The sequence below is a fragment of the Sinocyclocheilus anshuiensis genome, unplaced genomic scaffold, assembly GCF_001515605.1.
Source record: "Sinocyclocheilus anshuiensis isolate Anshui unplaced genomic scaffold, SAMN03320099.WGS_v1.1 scaffold399, whole genome shotgun sequence".
In the NCBI taxonomy this organism is placed as follows: Eukaryota; Metazoa; Chordata; class Actinopteri; order Cypriniformes; family Cyprinidae; genus Sinocyclocheilus; species Sinocyclocheilus anshuiensis.
In genome coordinates, this window is record NW_015552570.1 from 260,601 (window position 1) to 278,120 (window position 17,520).

Below are 17,520 nucleotides of genomic sequence, written 5' to 3' on the forward strand. Positions count from 1 at the left end.
AAACTACATGGCCCTGTGTGAAAAAGTGTTTGCCCCCTAAACCTAATAACTGGTTGGGCCACCCTTAGCAGCAACAACTGCAATCAAGCGTTTGCGATAACTTGCAATGACTCTGTTACAGCGCTGTGGAGGAATTTTGGTCCACTCATCTATCTTGTCACACTTTAATGTTTTTTATCACACCCGAGTTCAATTTCTTTAGCCACACCCAGGCCTGATTACTGCCACACCTGTTCGCAATCACGAAATCTCTTAAATAGGACCTGCCTGACAAAGTGAAGTAGACCAAAAGATCCTCAAAAGCTAGACATCCTTTTTTGCATCCTCAGATTCCAGATTTTCAAATAGCCAAATATTGTCCTATCATAACAAACCATACATTAATGGAAAGCTTATTTATAAAACAAAAAGGGCCCTTATGTCACATATGTGATGCACTCTGTGTATGTGTGTTTATATGTGAATAAAAGCTTAATGAAATCTGTTAATCATATAGCCTAAATCATTTGTATCTCTTCAAAAGACTGATTAAACCGCTCAATTAATATAAATTAGTGCAAACTTTTGATTCAGTGGAGGAACACAAACCTCTCAGGTTACACAGGTTATTTGTGTTTCAAATATCAAAATCAGAGTCTGATGGGTTTGGAAGGACATGAGGATGAGTAAATCATTGATTTTTAATTTTTGGGTGAACTGTCCCTTTAAGATGTATCCGATTTTCACATTGTTGGTCATTTTGTATCTACAACAAAATCATTCACTTTTATGCAAAGCAACTTACAAATGAGGAATACCACAACAAAAGCAGTTCATCTTAGCGAGGAATTGTGCAATATAAAGTTCCAGAAAAGTTCGTACAGAGATGTAAAGAACACCCTGGCTCTTTTTGAAGATGGAGAGTGATTCTGGTGAGCTCTGTGATGCTGTACAGGGTCACTAGGTCAAGACATTTCAAACGCACAGATCATCAAGGAGCTGATCTTGTCAGTCACGAAGCCCTTTTCCAGTTATCCATCTCTGAACAGTACAGAATATAACAAGTTGCATTTGGTAACAACCAGTGAATGCTCTTATACTGCTTGATTTCTCAACTGCACTTCACAGTGTGTTATATAATGCTGTAAACACTGTTGGCTGCAGAAGCCTCTAGTTTGCTTTATGCTGATGCCATTGTAATGTCATGCTGTGTCTAAATGAATCTTAAGAGGCTACATCTCTAATCTGACCTGGCTGAATTTCCAGCACCACTAGCCATAAAACGAATGTTACCAGACGTTTTGACGTTTTGCTGGCTGTCGGTTGATGGTCTGTCAGAATCTTTCTCTCAAAGCCAAGACAAGTGTAATGTATGTTGTGCAGGCTGGATTATGAATATGAATATGTGAGCATGTGAAATGAAGCGGTGTGCTGTATTAGCCTGTGAGTGTTGAGTTTTTTTCAGCATCAGTCCTGCTCTCTCCCGCTGCGACGGCTCTGGCCTTTGCACTGCTTTCACTCCTTTGGCTCCATGTTTCTAATTATCCTCCGTGTGACTCACCCACAATGAGGTGTCAGTCTTTGACAAAGTGAGGCCTTTTCTCTTCACAGGGCAGAGGAGCAGCTTCACTGCAGTGGATTTATCAATGTTTGCTTGATAATGGAGTGTGTGGTCTGATGAGTTTTCCGCAACGCTGAGATTTATTCATCAAGATAATGCCTTCATGAGTTATATTCAGTACCGAGACTTCAGCTAACACACATGGAGAGCAAGAAAGAAGCTTATGGAAAGTTGAAGGTATTTAATAGAACCAGTTTGTGGAAATGCAGCAGTTGTAAGATTCAAAAAGTTTCAAACCCTTGAATTTCCTGGATGATCCACGACTGTTTTTATATTTTGTGATAGTTGTGAGTCTCTTGTTGGTCCTTAGCAGTTCAATCGCCTGCTGTTCTTCAGAAAAATCCTCCAGCTCCTGCACATTCTTTGGTTTTCCAGCATCTTCCGCATATTTGAACCCTTTCCAAAAGTGACTATGATTTTGAGATCCACATTTTCACACTGAGGACAACTGAGGGACTCATACACAGCTATTTCAAAAAGTGAAAACATTTACTGATGCTCAAGAAGGCAACACAATGTATTAAGAGCCGGGGGTGTAAACTTTTGAACAGGATGATGATGTGTAAATTCTTCTCATTTTGTTTAACGTTCATATTTTTTCATTTAGTATTGGACTTCAGAAGCTACATAAATACTTACATGTTTCCCAGAAGACAAAATAAGTACAATTTACCCTGATCATCCAATTAAAAAAGTTTACACCCCCCGTCTCTTAATTCATTGTGTGGCCTTCTTGAGCATCAGTACATGTTTTCACCTTTTCTAATAGTTATGCATGAGTGCAAACATAGAAGCATTTAGGTAGATCGGGGGCGCTTTCCCTTCAAAAACAAATGTAATCCACTGCGTCTTCAGCGGCTCAGATGTTGGGAGTAAATGACGACTGCTATGTTCATTATTACATCCAACAACAAAACACCTCAGTCGCTGAGGAGACAATCTTGTCTACCCCGGTCTGGCATCGAAACAATGGCGGACTGTTTCCAGCTCACTCAGGGTGGGCCTACATTATAAAACGGCCGCGTCAGTCAATAGTCATGGGAGGGGCCTGTGCAGAACTACGTCACTCTGCCAAGAATCTCAGAACAGCCTGATCTGAGAAAGTGATCAAAAAAGCACTGGGTGGATTTTTGTCATTATAGGGTGGATGTGTACACACTGCCAACACACATTTATGTTCATTTACCATGTAAAAGTGAATTTTGCATCTGATGACCCCTTTAAAGCTAAAGGTTATTGATTTTCTCTTTTTTTTCTTTTGTTCTTTGATTAACAGACATCACAGCTAGCTGGTTATTAGGTTATTTGGCTGCTATTACTTTAAGAGCTGCTGCTGCTGAATGTGACGCAGCTCTGACACGCATGCTTGTAGTTTCATTTGCGCTTTATATGAAATGATACAGGCTACAGTATAACGGCTGACAGAACAGGAAAATTTGTTTTTACTGACATGGCCTGACAACATCTCATCTGACTGCAGTTCAATGTTGTTCTACTGAAGCTCCTCGTCCCCTGAAGCTTTTCCGCACTTGTTTGACTGACACCTGGTGCTGAGGCAAAGTGGAGTGCGTATCTGAAAAGTCTCCTGTTTGATGTGGTCATAAAGATGTTCTGCGTCTAAATAAACGCAATTCTTGTCAAGAAAAAAGAGACAGAAGCAGCATATGTGAGTGGGGTGGCCAACCCTAGCTCCGCCCCTGTGTTAACTGAGTTAAATATTTTTAACGCCATTAAACTGGAAAAATTATTTGCCTGCGTTATAGGGATGTAACGATTAACCGCGAGCCGGTTGAAAATCGATTTAAATATGTGACGATTCAAATCGGTTGAGATGCTAAACAAATCGCGATTCAGTTAGGGGTAGGAGTTTATATGAATGTATGTCTGAGGGAAACTTGCTGTCATTCGATGGTATTTTTTCTTTTCCTCTTGCCTCTGTATAATGCATATCAGGGCTCCAGACTCATTCTTCCCACTGGTCGCTCTTTTGCAACTAACTTTCTCAGCTGGTCGCAGGAGCACATGATTTGGTCGCAATATATATATATATATATATTTTTTTTTTTTTTTGCGCACAACATGGGATTATTCAATGCATGCTGATGAACTTTTATCATAGTTTATAGTTATATGGAAACGAAAGTTGTTAACATTCAACCCATTCTTTATCATCAGTAGTATTATTTGTGATTTTAATTTTGTGAATGGGAGTTTCTCTTTTGCTGTGTTAAGCCGCGTGCATCGGATGCTTTCACTTTCGAATTCGCGATCTTGTTGTCACTGTTTTGCTTACATACATCTACACACCTTTCATTTTTTTAAGACTAAAACAAAAGATGGATTCATTGTTATTCTTAATCAAAAAGCACAACAACAATAAATCAGTAAGAAATACAATGAGAAATTAGCTTACAAAATGTTTATTAACAAACACGAATAAGATGAGGCATGGCACACACCACATGCTGTATTATATACTGACTAATAAATTACAGAACGTTTAGCAAACACTGAGGAATCAAAAATAGAAATAAATAAATAAAAGAGAGCCTCCATAGCTTAAGGTAAACAGCAAAGATAAGTTTTTCAAAAATGAAAACAAAAAGAAAAGTAAAACTAACGGTTTACAAAATGTTTATTAACAAACACGAATAAGATGAGGCATGGCACACACCACATGCTGCATTCTAATAAATTACAGAACGTTTAGCAAACACTGAGGGATCAAATAAATAAATAAATAAAAGAGAGCCTCCATAGCTAGGTAAACAGCAAAGATACGTTTTTCAAAAATGAATACAAAAAGAAAAGTAAAACTAACGGTGACAGTGCTTGCATGCTAACGGTGACAGTGCTTGCAAGCGACTTAAGACTGGTTTTGTGCTCCAGGGTCACATATGACGTTAAAGAAACCCAAACTCACAGCAGATGCTGAGATGGAGTTTGTGTGGAACAGAGCTGCTCTAAGATGCTGTAAACACTGGCTGATAATGAACTATTCATGTGTAAAAACACAGTGCCACGCTTCATTCTGAAACACACAGCCCATGTATTTAATTCAATTACAGCCTTTGCGATTCAATAATTGCACTGAGCCACGTTTTTGGTTTTATTTCGATTAATTGTGCAACCATAGGATGGGCTGCTGTCATGGTGTTTTTGTACTTGATTATTGAGATGTATGATTGTTTAACAACCAAGAAATATGAAGCTATTTTACAGAAACACATTCCCCACATGATGTTCCCATATTCCAGCATGGTAATGCTCCCATATAGACTGCTAAACAAATCTAACAGACTCCATGACCTTGCCAGTCATCAGATCTACACATCATTGAGTCTCTCTGGGACGTTCCAGAGCGCTGAATGCAAATGAGATTTCCACCTTCTTCATACCTCAAACAACTGGAGGCTTTTCCTCTTGAAGAATGAAGGCATATCCTAATGCATACCATGACAGCATTTCAAAAAAGAATTGAAGCTGCTCTGCAAAGTGTCTCTGCTTCTTATTAAATGTTGTTAGTTCTTATTACCCTTTTTTATTAGATTTTTTTCTTACTTCAATGACAAACCCCTGAAGGGAATCGGCACTGCAGTCCTTTCGAGGCAGTTAAAAACCCTTTTGAGTGCGGTTTTGCATGAGTTTAAATGGTTTATTGAAATGTCAAGCCTGACTTTCTTACTCCGATTAGTTCTAATTCTATTAGTTCTATTCTATTCTACTAATAATGATATATTTTGTAACTGAGAGACAACATGAAATATGTGTACTTTACTCACCCTCATGTCGTTCCAAACCTGTATGACTTTCTTCCTTCTGCTGAACACAATATTTGAAGATTTTTGATAACCCAACAATACTGGAGTCCATTGACTTCTATTGTGAGGAGGGAAAAAAATGAGGCATTTCTCAAAATAATCCTGTTTTGTGTTCAGATAAAAAGTCATTTAGGTTGAAAAAGACATGAGGGTGAGTAAATGATGACAGAATTTCCATTTTTGGGTGAACTCAAAATGTGAACTGGTGATCAGCTACAACACAAAACATACACTTTTCTTTATATTACACTTTCCTAAATAATTTAGATCTAAATCTAAAATCTGGGTACACATGTGTAAATTACAAATAAGAGCATTTATTAAGAGCATTGGTTTGATGATGTCTTGATTGTTAAGTGTTTGAGTTTGACTTGAGCGATCGACCTGTATTTAGCCTGCACTGTTTGACACTGTAAAATGGAAGCTGAAATCTTCTAGAGCTGCAGCAGTGATGGCACAACACTCGTCTCACATTTCAGTGTGGCTTTTCTCTCTCCATCAGGTGTTAGGTGGATCAGGGCATCTGTACATGTGCTTCACGTCCTGCCACTACTGCCCATGCCCTGCCTTCTCCTTCTCTGTGCTCCGGAGAAACGAGAGTCTGATGGTGAGGTCACTTCCTCTTTCTGTTCATACACACTCGCACAGCTGCACTCACAAACCCCGAGACCCTCATCCTGTTTCGTTGTTTGTAGAATTATTTCTGTCAATATGCGTTTACACACTGTGGGTCGAAGGTTTGGAATAATTAAGATTTTGAATGTTTTTGAAAGAAGTCTCTCATGCTCACCAAAGCTGCATTTATTTGATACAGTAATATTGTTAAATATTAGTACAGTTTAACATAACTATTCCGTTTTTTATTGATATCAATTTTGAAAACAATTTTGTTGTTCTGCTTTATAGTTTTGTGGAATCTACCAAATTTTAAAATGTTGGCAGAAAGTAAGATTTTTAAAAAGAAAAAAGAAACTAATACTTTTATTAAGCAAGTATGCATTAAATTTAGTTGGATTTTGTTTTAAATAAATGCTTTTCTTTTTAACTTTCTATTCATCAAAGGATCCTGAAAAAAAGTATTACTTTGCAGAAACATATGAAAGAGTTAACCTGCTGAACAGGATGCTTCAGCTGTTTTCAACGTTGATAATAAGAAATGTTTCTCGAGCACCAGTTCAGCATATGGTTTCTGAATAATGATGTGTCACTGAGGACTGGAGTAATGGCAGCTAACAATTCTGCTTTATCATCACAGGAATAAATGATATTTTAATATATATATATATATACACACACAGTGGGTACGGAAAGTATTCAGACCCCCTTAAATTTTTCACTCTTTTAGAAAACATTTTAAATGTTTTATTAAGTATAAGTATTTTAAATAGTAATATTTCAAAAATATTTGTGTTTACTGTATTTTTGATCAAATAAATACAGCCTATTTATTAACACAACAAACTTCTTGCAAAAAACATTACAAAAATCTTAATTATTCCAAACTTTTTACCCCCTGTTTGTGTGTCCGTGTCTATATATAGTCTGCATTTTTGTCTTATTTTCTGCATTTCTCGGTTGCTTGCTTGTATGGCTGACATCAAACCATAAGCAATAACGTTTACACAAATTGATGCTGAATAGTTGACAATATTACCAATTAGTTGACCACATTATTTGATGTGCAAAATTGACTAACTACTTATTGAAAACCGTTTTTGTTGCAGCAACACCACTTTTTTTTTTTTGCCTGCTTTTGTTTTAAATATCTTCCTTTGCTCTCTTCTTCATCTGCCTGTTGCTGTGGTTATTTCTAGCGATTTTATTTGTTTTCTGGTCTCCATTGACGGTGTGGCCCCGTTTCAACAGTATCTGTTGCCGCATAGTTGCATGTGCATCAGCCTGGTTTTGAGCCCAGGGGAGCGAATGAGACTAAAATTAGTCCTTAAGTCTGAGAAAGAAAATCCAGAGACAACCCCAAAATGCACTGCTTCACTCTGATAGCATGACCTCACTTTATTATCGAACTGCAACAAAATATAAATGCGTTTTATGCCCATGTGATCTGAGAGGAATGGTTTCCTTGTTTATTTATAGTCCTCTGTGTAATGCATTAGTGTTTGCTTGATGCGCCAGAAAATGTCTCAAATGTGATTAAGCTGCCCTGCTCTCAGAACATGACGTGAGATTCTCATCAGACACGAGTTGTTGGGTTGGTGGTCTCTGTATCGAGGGTCTGGGGTGCACTCAAGCCTGTAGTAGACCAACAATTAATGGAGAATGTGAATAATAAAGCAAATGCAGTCTGTTCTTCATAGGCGGTTTCATTGTCAGTCTTCTCGTGTTGGGCGACACTAATATTCTCCTTCATTGTAATCCTGTTTATATTTCCGTTACGTGATGAATGTCTAGCCATAGTGAATGTGCATCCCGCTGATGCATTTTTCATGTGTGCAGTCACCATAAATTGAAAACAGATGGCTGCATTGAGCAGTTTTATCATTACACAATAAATAGTAGTGTGAAACATATCTGACCCTGAGTCTATACTGTATCTCTCTCTCTCTATATATATATATATATATATATATATATATATATATATAACCCCAAACTGGTGTGAGAATAGCTGTTATATAATGTTTATTTCAGTCAAATCAAAGCTGTTTTTAGCATGCTTAAGCATCATTTTATTGAGCTGTTTTGCGTATCTGTGTTCTCTAGTGTAAGCACCTCCTGGCTGCCTGTCTGAGTCAGGCCATGGGTTTGTGCCAGCAGGAGCAGGTCTCAGATCAGCAGATGACCCATATTCTCTCAGGGCAAACTGAGGCCAGCACATAAATAACTGATCCTGGAGTAGAGTGAGACTCTGATAAGAACCCCCATTCAGATATTTAGAGTCATTATGGATTAGAATGGACTCGTCTTTTCGAAGTTGTTGTTGCACTTAAATGATTATTTTTTTTTTTTAAATGAGGGATGATCTGTCGTAGAATGTTAAAAATTGCTTTGAAAGTAAATAAACAAGCAAAGCTATGACCCTCAATATGATGTTTGTGTATGTTTGTATATATTCTTGCAAACTATTTTATCAGTTGCCAGAGAATGTACATCTGTTCACTGAGCGTGATGGCGTTTATTTTTGGAGTTTCCGTTTGTTTGAAGGTTCGGTACTCTAGACTGAATCTCATCAACAAACAATCAAACCACATGGTTTAAATACTGTGCTTTTGGGTTTTGCGTTCATAAAATAGTTGTGAACTATTTATTAAACATTCAGGTAGCTAGATTTTAATCATGCATTCTAAAAAGAAAAATGAACTTTATATTTAATGACAACTACATTACATACTAAAAGAGGACTGTTGTTTTTATGTAAGCAATGAGGTACGAGAGACCGTGCTGTGCTGTGCTGTGCTGCTTCGCTTCACGTCGTGCCTAACAACTCCCTTCAGCCGTGATTCACAACACAGCACGGCCTCTCCTACCTTATTGCTTTTATAAAATGGTAACCGCACAATAAAAAAAAAAAATATATTAAAACCAAAAATGTATGTATTGATATATTACTATTTTGAAGTATTTTTTTTTTTATGTTAAATGCTGTCCTTCCGCTAAAAAATAGTTCCTGACAGCAACAGTAACATGCCTCATCTTATGGAACTCAAATAAAAACAGTTGTTTGTTTTTTTACAACGTATATGATATTTTCTCACACACATACACATGGGCCAGAGTTGAGAACCCCTGCACTATATTATTGAGTGTTTATGTTGCTAAAGGTGGTTGCTAAGGGTGTTGCACACTGGCTGAAGCAGTCATAGCCGTGCTTTATCGTGAATAAAACACAGCTGATATATACGTGTGTGTGTGTTTGTGTGTGGATAGATAAGTCCAGAAAGTATTTCTACATATAACCACTCCTAATGAGTAATTATTTCTATACTGGCAAGCAGAACATGTGCAAAACATGACATTTTGTTTTTGCACATAAATTGCACATTTCTTTTGCACATTTATAATTTTTTTAAAGGGGTCCTATTATGTTTTTTCACTTTTTCAACTTTAGTTAGTCTGTAATGTTGCTGTTTGAGCATAAAAAAGATCTGCAAAGTTACAAAGCTCAAAGTCCACTTCAAAAGGGGATATTTTATTGAACGGAAATCACTTTTCAAAAACTACAAGGAACGACTCGTTTGGACTACAACGCATATTTTCCGGGATTTGTGATATCACAAATACAGACGAATGGGACGAGACCTGCTTGAGCTGCACTAGAGAAGGCGACGAATGTTATCACTATGTCGGAGACTCGCTAGCTTTCCCAAGGCAGACTAACTTAGAGTGGTTACAATCATCCGGGTAGCTAGCCAATCACAGCACATTTCGTATTTCAGAAGGCGGGCTTTCATTTGATACAGGAACTATTCGAGCCGTTCATGCCAGACTGAGGAGAGAGGTGTTGTAATAATGTAAAATATGTGAAAATAATGTGTTTTTTGAACAACCTAGTATGAGAGCCTGTTCTAGTACACCCACGAAACAAAATCAAGACTTTGTAAAAGAGCATAATAGGACCTCTTTAAATGATTTCTTTCTGTTATTTTATTTTATCTTTAGTTTTTCACTTACACGTTATGTAGCAACAATACTGTATGAGATGTTAAATGTTTATCATCATATGATTCAAATCACTTATTTTGTGTTTATGTATTATTTACTATTACTATTTTGCATCCTTATCCTTTTCCCGACCTTAACATCCTAATGAGGACTCTATATATATTTGTGTAACAATATTTACAAGGGATCTTTATTTATTGAAAAGTTAAAGGAAGAGGTATTGCTTATATGAAATATTAAAAATTAAACGAGAAAGAACACAAAGCAGTAGATACATAAATATATCATGTGAGATGTATGTACATGTAATGATGTATCTTGCCGTGTCACTCATCCTATGCTGATATGTCAGTTGCTGAGTGCCTATACACACCTCATCTGTCGTCCTATTAGATTTCACTTCCACCATGGCAATGGAAAATAGAAACCTACATTGCTTCGTGCATCGAGTCTACAACCTGACTAGTGCTTGACAATGACGCTGGTTCCATTTCCTGCCTGTATACATTACATACAGACAAACATTTCATAGTGTATATGATTCTGCACATTGATGGCTAGCAGAACTACTACTTTCAAAATGTACACTCTAAAAAATGCTGGGTTGTTTCAACCCAACTTTGGGTCAAATATGGACCTAAGTATCAGTTTCTTGTGGGTTTTTTTCAGTGTGTTTAAAGGTGTGAGAATGTGGTATTTAATAATGAGATTATTAGTGTTTATCATTTAGGGAACTGGAATATGGTAACCGCCAAATGAATGAACACAATATATCAGCTAGGCTAGATTCTTGGACTTTGTGGCTTTGGCTCTTAGAAAAGTTTTTTTTTTTCTTTTTTTATTTTGAACAAAGGCTGCACATGCAGTTTCTCACAACACACACACATCCAGACACACTTTACACTGAATAAACGACAGCTGAGCTGAGCTAAAACTGAAAGAAGGCACAAAAGATATATAAACAGCTTTTATTAATAAAATAATTCAACATACATAGAGATTTATTCATGTTAAATAACAAGACTCCATTTTGATGCTAAAGGTTTTTGTCGCAAAACTATTTTTTTTTTTAACACGTACAAGAGAACATCACAGTGTATGTAGATTAGTGACAAATACACACATAAACATCCACATTTAAAAGCACTGACACTTTTCTGTTTGCTCCAAAGGCAGGAATAAAATTCAGGTACACTTGACTGGTTAAAAAAAGGCCTTTAGTTTTACTGCTTTCACCAGACAGTACTTCATGGAATAAAACACAGTTGCAGTGCAGTACAGATTCGTCTCCATTGGAATGTCCAAGATGTGTGGCACACTCCTGTAGTTTAGCCCTTACAAAGTGTAACAAATAGTTGTACATTTACATCATTTAGAGACTACAAAACACAAAAATACTGATAAAGAATGTCTTTCTTCCCCTCAATAAATAGAAACTGTTGGCACAGCTGCAGTTGGGGAAGGCATGTCATTGTCAGGGGCAAACACATCAGTGCATCTGTCAGAAACCAGAGCTGATGAAATCCACACACTGTCCTAAACAACTGTTTCCAGTAATAAGTCATTTTTCTGTTCATACCGAAAGCAAATAAAGAATGTGACAATCACAGTCGTGATTGATGATTGTTAAAGGAGTAGCTCACCTAAAAATGAAATGTGTGTCATCTCACCCTCAAGTTGTTTCAAACCTGTAAGATTCTTTCTTCTTTGGTTGAACACAAAACAAGATATTTAGAAGAATTTTGGTAACCAAAAGTTGACGGTAGCCACGGTCTTGCATAGTATGGAAAACAATACTATAGAAGTCAATGGCTACAGTCACCTTTTTGGTTACCAACATGGACAAAAAAATTTCGTACAGGTTTGTAACAAATTTAGGTAAATGTAATTAAATAGGTTTAAGTAAATGATGACAGTTTTCATTTTTGCATGAACTATCCCTTTGATATACAGCTATAGTATGTGGGATTTTGGACCAATCAACTTTCAGAAATAGAAATCAGTTGACAAAATATCTGCCAATCATCACAGTTTTACTTAGGGTGACTCTTTTTTCCAGATGTGCCCTGGCCGGAGTTTCTGAATTGCCTAAAATATCCAGGTTTTGGCTTTATACTTGCTGAAAGTAATGACCAATAGCGTGCAGGCATTGTACATAATCAACCAATGATGGCGTGTGTGAAGGAGGGATCTACAAAAAAACAAAAAACAGTCAAAGCACTGCAAATACGTATGCATATAATGTATGTGAGGACTGTAGAGAGCATGTCAATAAGAAAACAAAGTCAAAACCTGGATATTTTAGGCAATTTAGAAATCCCAGCCAAGACATGTCCCGGAAAAAGAGCATATATGGTGATCCTAGATTTACTGCTTGCTGCTTTTTCGCATTTCACCTGGACACAGTTGCAATTCACTCCCCAAAAACAAAAAACATAATTGTACATTCCCTTGATTTCAAAATAACTTCTAAATGTGGGCTTATTAACTTATGATCATGTTAGACCATCATCACTATGTGTCCTTATTTTTACAATGCTGCAGATAGCAAATAAACCAATAGATACATTTACATGCACCCAAATAATCTGTTTATAATGGCTCAGTCAGACTGAAAAGTGTTCATGTAAACGCCTCAGTTGATCTGAATGAGCTCGATCCAAATGAAATTTCCATCCAACTGAATAGAGTGGTGTAGATCTAAAATCAAAAGGAAAATCACTGCGGCGCAGTGTCATGATGTGTATGTTTACATGCAGTTTACATCTTATGAATATGCTTATGTTTCTTGTCTTACAAACTGCTAAAACAAAGTATCACTGGTGTCTTCGGTTCTGAACAGAACACTGATCGCTGTGCATGCGCTGATGTTTTGTGTGGAGTACATGTAATGCACATGTAAACAAATGTCAATCATATTGCAGCTTTTAGGTTTTATATAAATAGCGCTTTCAGAATCTTAAATCGGATTGCATTCATTCCCATTTACAAAAATCAGTGCATGTAAATATACCTAGTGAGTTTTTACATCTAAAACAGTCATGACTATCAAAAATCAGCTTATTATAGAACATAACAATTGATGCCAAAACAATCAGATATGAACAAAAAGACAGTAAATATTCAAATAAACCATCCAAACATCAATAAAATTTGTTGTTGTTTATATATATATATATATATATATAGAAACAAATCGAAAAAAGTGCAAAAAATGTTTGATGTTGCTTTAAAGAACAGTGTAAGGCACTGACATGACCAAAACTTGGTCAGATTATATAATATAACCTGACATAAAAAATGAGTGTAAGATGTAAATACACTCAGTGTTCATGAAAGATCAGGATCTCTTCAGATGATACACTAAATATAGCTTTATTTTTCCTTTTGAACTGGACAAGCATATAATGGAGAGAAAAACTAGTGACGAGATTAAGATTCAGTCCAGACTAAAACCTACATCTCCAAGGCTCAATGTCTGAGGAGCATGCACTCTAATCAGTGAGTCACAGCTCTGAGCTTTTAATCATTTTATAATCGTATGTTATTCTTCAAAATGTGGTCTAGATGAGCCACTGATGAATGAACAGCAGACCTCTCTCCTGATCTGTAGTTATACTGTAAAGGTGGTTGGTGATTAATAGAATAGCGTGGTATTATTGGCACTACAGAGCGTTATCCAGCTCCGGTGGTGACACTGTAAATCTCTCTCCAGAGGAGACAGAGGAGTCTGCTGCAGGTCAACTGCTGTTATTTCAGTCTGGGTAGTTTGTCAGTCAGACATTCAATAACAAACTGATTCCTAAGAGCTGTGACGCATTAGCAGACAGACATCAGAAATCTAAGGACACTGATATTACAGAGAGCTCCAAACATCCGAGACCTCAGTGAAAACCTGGGATTTAAATCTAATTTGACTTGCAAATAATCGAATAAACAGCTTCTAAATTTAATGTTTTAATCAATTTAATAAGGTTTTTTATTCTACTTTTTGAAAAGGTTTAAAGAAAGAAACATGATATAAAATCTTCTGCACTATTTTCTGGTAACTTATTAGAAATGTGTAATGGTCATTTAGTAACATGCTGACCCAAAAAGTATTTGTACACTTCAGCAACATTTAAAAATATCTAAATGTAATTGCATTAGATAACAAAACATCAAAGTGGCATTTATTTTAAAGAAACATAGCTATGTTTATTAGTTATAAACTATAAAACGATATGACATAAAAATCCAAACAGAGTATTACGACACTTTTTGTTATGTAATGCAATACATTTCCAAATAATATTGGGGTCACTGTGTACCCAGTGTATCTTTTGAAGTCATATTGGTTTCAGATATGAACTTGTTGGGTTAACTGAGTTGTGAATTGACCAGCAGCAGTGCATTTTAAGTAATGAAAATTGGGGTAATTTTTCATAACTGGCTGTACAGAAAATCGTTTTATGATTTCCTTTCTATTATGGGTTCTTAAATTTGCTTTTACCTCGTGTGTGTTCCTGAGCAGTCTAAACCAACCATCTCAACTGTAAAAAACAACAACAGGTCCTAATATATTCAAGCATTCAGAAATGGTTTCTGTGTGTTCCGATGTGCCTTATGAATCCAGATGGTTCCTCTGGGCTGTTCTACAGACTAAAGCTGCCCAAAATGATTATTTTATTGTTCTGCAGGATCTTCATGTAGGTTTCTCATATGTGGTTCAGTTCATCGTTCCGCACTTCCAAAAGGCCCAGCAACCACTCGTAGCTTTCAAATCCTTGCGCTAAGGCTTGACCTATAGCTGCTGCAAAAGTCTGCTTGGAAATGCAATCTATACATTTTTCCACAGATTTGTAGTGACAGAGGCTTTTTTGTTTTTCACAGTTCAATGTTAAATTCTGAAAACGTGTCCACAATGTCTTCATGAATTGTGGGCCATGCTAGACACCATCACAATACACAATCATGCCGTTTGCAGTTCTTTGGCCTGTAAACATTTCTCTCATATTTTGACGAAGATGTCTAAAGCAGAGGGTCAATAGTCATTGTAATCTGGTCTCTGTGACAGCTGCTCCCATTGGAGCTGCGATACAACTCGTCCCGTCGACAAAAGAAATGGCGTTTCAGAATCTTCCTAAAAGTGACTCTGAACTCCCGGATACGGTAGGCGTAGATGATGGGATTGACGGCAGAGTTGGCGTGCGAGAGGATGATGGCGATGTTCATGATGAAGCCGGGCTTTTTCAGCTGGCTGTAGAAGAGAGTGAGGCAGTTCAGGATGTGCACGGGCAGCCAGCAGAGAGCGAACAGGCCCACAATGATGGAGAGCGATTTGGCGGCACGAATCTCCCGCTGCAGCAGGCCGTGGTGCTGATTCTCACCGTTACTTACGCTGCATTTGAGCTCGATCTGACGCAGCTGTTTCCGTGCCACCGTGAAGATCTTGACGTAAATGCCCAGCATGATGAGCAGAGGTGGCAGCACGCAACCGAAGAAATTGAAGTACACCATGTAGCTCATGTCCACCACTTTCTCGAAGAAGCACTCGAGGCAGCAGCTTTGCAAGAAGCTCGTTTCCATCTCAGCGGCGTCACTGCTATTGCTAGTCTGTGTAAAGCTGCTTTCGTTTCTGGAACAGGCCAAGTCTTTACGGTTCCAGCCCACGAATGGGATGAGTCCAATGATGAAGGATAAGATCCATAAAATAGCAATGATCTCTCTTGCCCTTTTCCCTGTGACAAGCTCTTTATACCTGTACAGAGGAGGGGACATAGAACAATGATTATTAACTTTGTAAATTTGAATCTGGCTGAAGGTATGTCTAGTGATGGTTGAGTTCACTATAGGGTCCAAAAGTCTGAGATCACTAGCAAAAATGCTTCTATTTTGCATTTCCTTGCATTAGTCTGTACAACGAGCCACATGATCAATGTCACAAATTTACTTTTTTTTTTATTAGTGACCTAGAAATATGGCAGACTGTTATTTCTTCATATTAAGCCACATATGCTTATTTCTGCCATGGGATAAAAAATAACTAAATAAAAAAAGGTAATTGCAACTTTTCATATCGGAATACTGACTTTTTTTGTCCCCTTATAATTCTGTTTATGTATCACAATTCTGAATTGCAAGATATAAACTCGCAATTTTGAGAAGTCCGAATTGTGAGATGAAAAGTAATTTTTTTTATTTCATGACGGAAACAAAAAACATAATTGGAAGATGTAAACTTGGAATTGTGAGGGAGAAAAAAGTTGAGTTTATATCTTACAATTCTTAATCTATCAATTTTGACTTCGTTTTACAGATTTCTCAGAATATATGTGATATTACCTTTATTATTATTATTATTAATAATTTTTATCCTGTGGCGAAAACAAACTTCCGTACATTTATTTGATTTAAATTGATCAAAATTCTAAAATGTAATTTATTTCCAGGTTTAATTTGCATTTTTAATCATAATTTTCAGTTTGCTCCTAGAGTTTTGGATCTCACATTTTATATATATATATATATATATATATATTTCATAAAATAGCAAAAGCTTAAGACTTTCAGCCTCAGAGTGAAAAAATATATACGTATTTCTTTATTTCACATTTTTTCTAAATCATGTACTCTGAGGCAGGGCTTCCATATAAAACAACAGATGCATTGTTCCAACACCAACTAGTTAAAAGTCATTGCAAAAAAATTGCAACATTTCTTTACACAAGCCATTAGCTTTATATTCTGTATATAATGTAATACCTCTCATGAACATGTAAGTGTTCAGCTACTTCTTGAGGTGACTGTACTTGTATTAGTTAGAGAAGGGGAAGAAGTGACTGATGGCTCAAGCTTTCACTTGGAGACTCTTCCTCAGACAGCTCTGATTCTGCTTCTACTGATGGACTGAAGTGACTAATACATGAGGTGCATTATTCATCACACCCACCACAACCTTTCTCAGAGAGACCTGGGCTGCCACAGCCATCAGAGGTGCTGCCGCAGTGACGGATGCAGGGAGGGATGGAGGGGGCTGGGAAAGTGATAACATCATGTTGGTCCACGGATAACCAACTACATTACTTTACACAAGCATCACTGTTAATATTCCATACACTTAGGGCAGTGTTCTTAAGTCAAACTATATATTGTTTTTTTTTGTAGCACAAAAAAAAAAATATATATATATATATATATATATATATAATTTTTGGTAATTGAAATAAAATATAAATATTATATGAAAAACTTCTAAATTAGACCTTTTTACTTGGCAACCAAGTGAAATAAATTTAGGTAGAAGTACAAAAATTATAAAACTGAAAATAAAAAGCTAATCCATAATATGAATAAAAAACTATATAATACTGTATAAATAATACAAAAATTACACTGATTTAGGCTTACTAAGTTAATACTCCAAAAAAGTGCAGCTTTTCTAAGCAACTGGACTACTGATTTAAAACTGAGATAAAACAGGTAACCGCCCACCCCCCC

General features: G+C 36.6%; 2 protein-coding genes across 6 annotated transcripts in view; one reads left to right on the plus strand and one right to left on the minus strand.

Annotated features, from left to right (window-relative positions):
* The window catches only part of zswim7 (zinc finger, SWIM-type containing 7), a 27,192-nt gene extending 18,728 nt beyond the window's left edge, over positions 1–8,464 (plus strand). For all 5 annotated transcript variants that reach the window (XM_016455751.1, XM_016455753.1, XM_016455755.1 and 2 more), the window contains 2 exons: positions 5,924–6,028; positions 8,143–8,464. In XM_016455751.1, the coding sequence (XP_016311237.1) occupies positions 5,924–6,028; positions 8,143–8,259 (222 nt within the window). In that variant the 3' untranslated portion in view covers positions 8,260–8,464. The remainder of the gene's footprint in view (positions 1–5,923; positions 6,029–8,142) is intronic.
* Positions 8,465–14,364: 5,900 nt separating this feature from the next.
* adora2b (adenosine A2b receptor) overlaps positions 14,365–17,520 on the minus strand; it is a 10,351-nt gene continuing 7,195 nt past the window's right edge. The window contains exon 3 of the mRNA XM_016455756.1: positions 14,365–15,781. Coding sequence (XP_016311242.1) covers positions 15,052–15,781 — 730 coding nt within the window. The 3' untranslated portion in view covers positions 14,365–15,051. The remainder of the gene's footprint in view (positions 15,782–17,520) is intronic.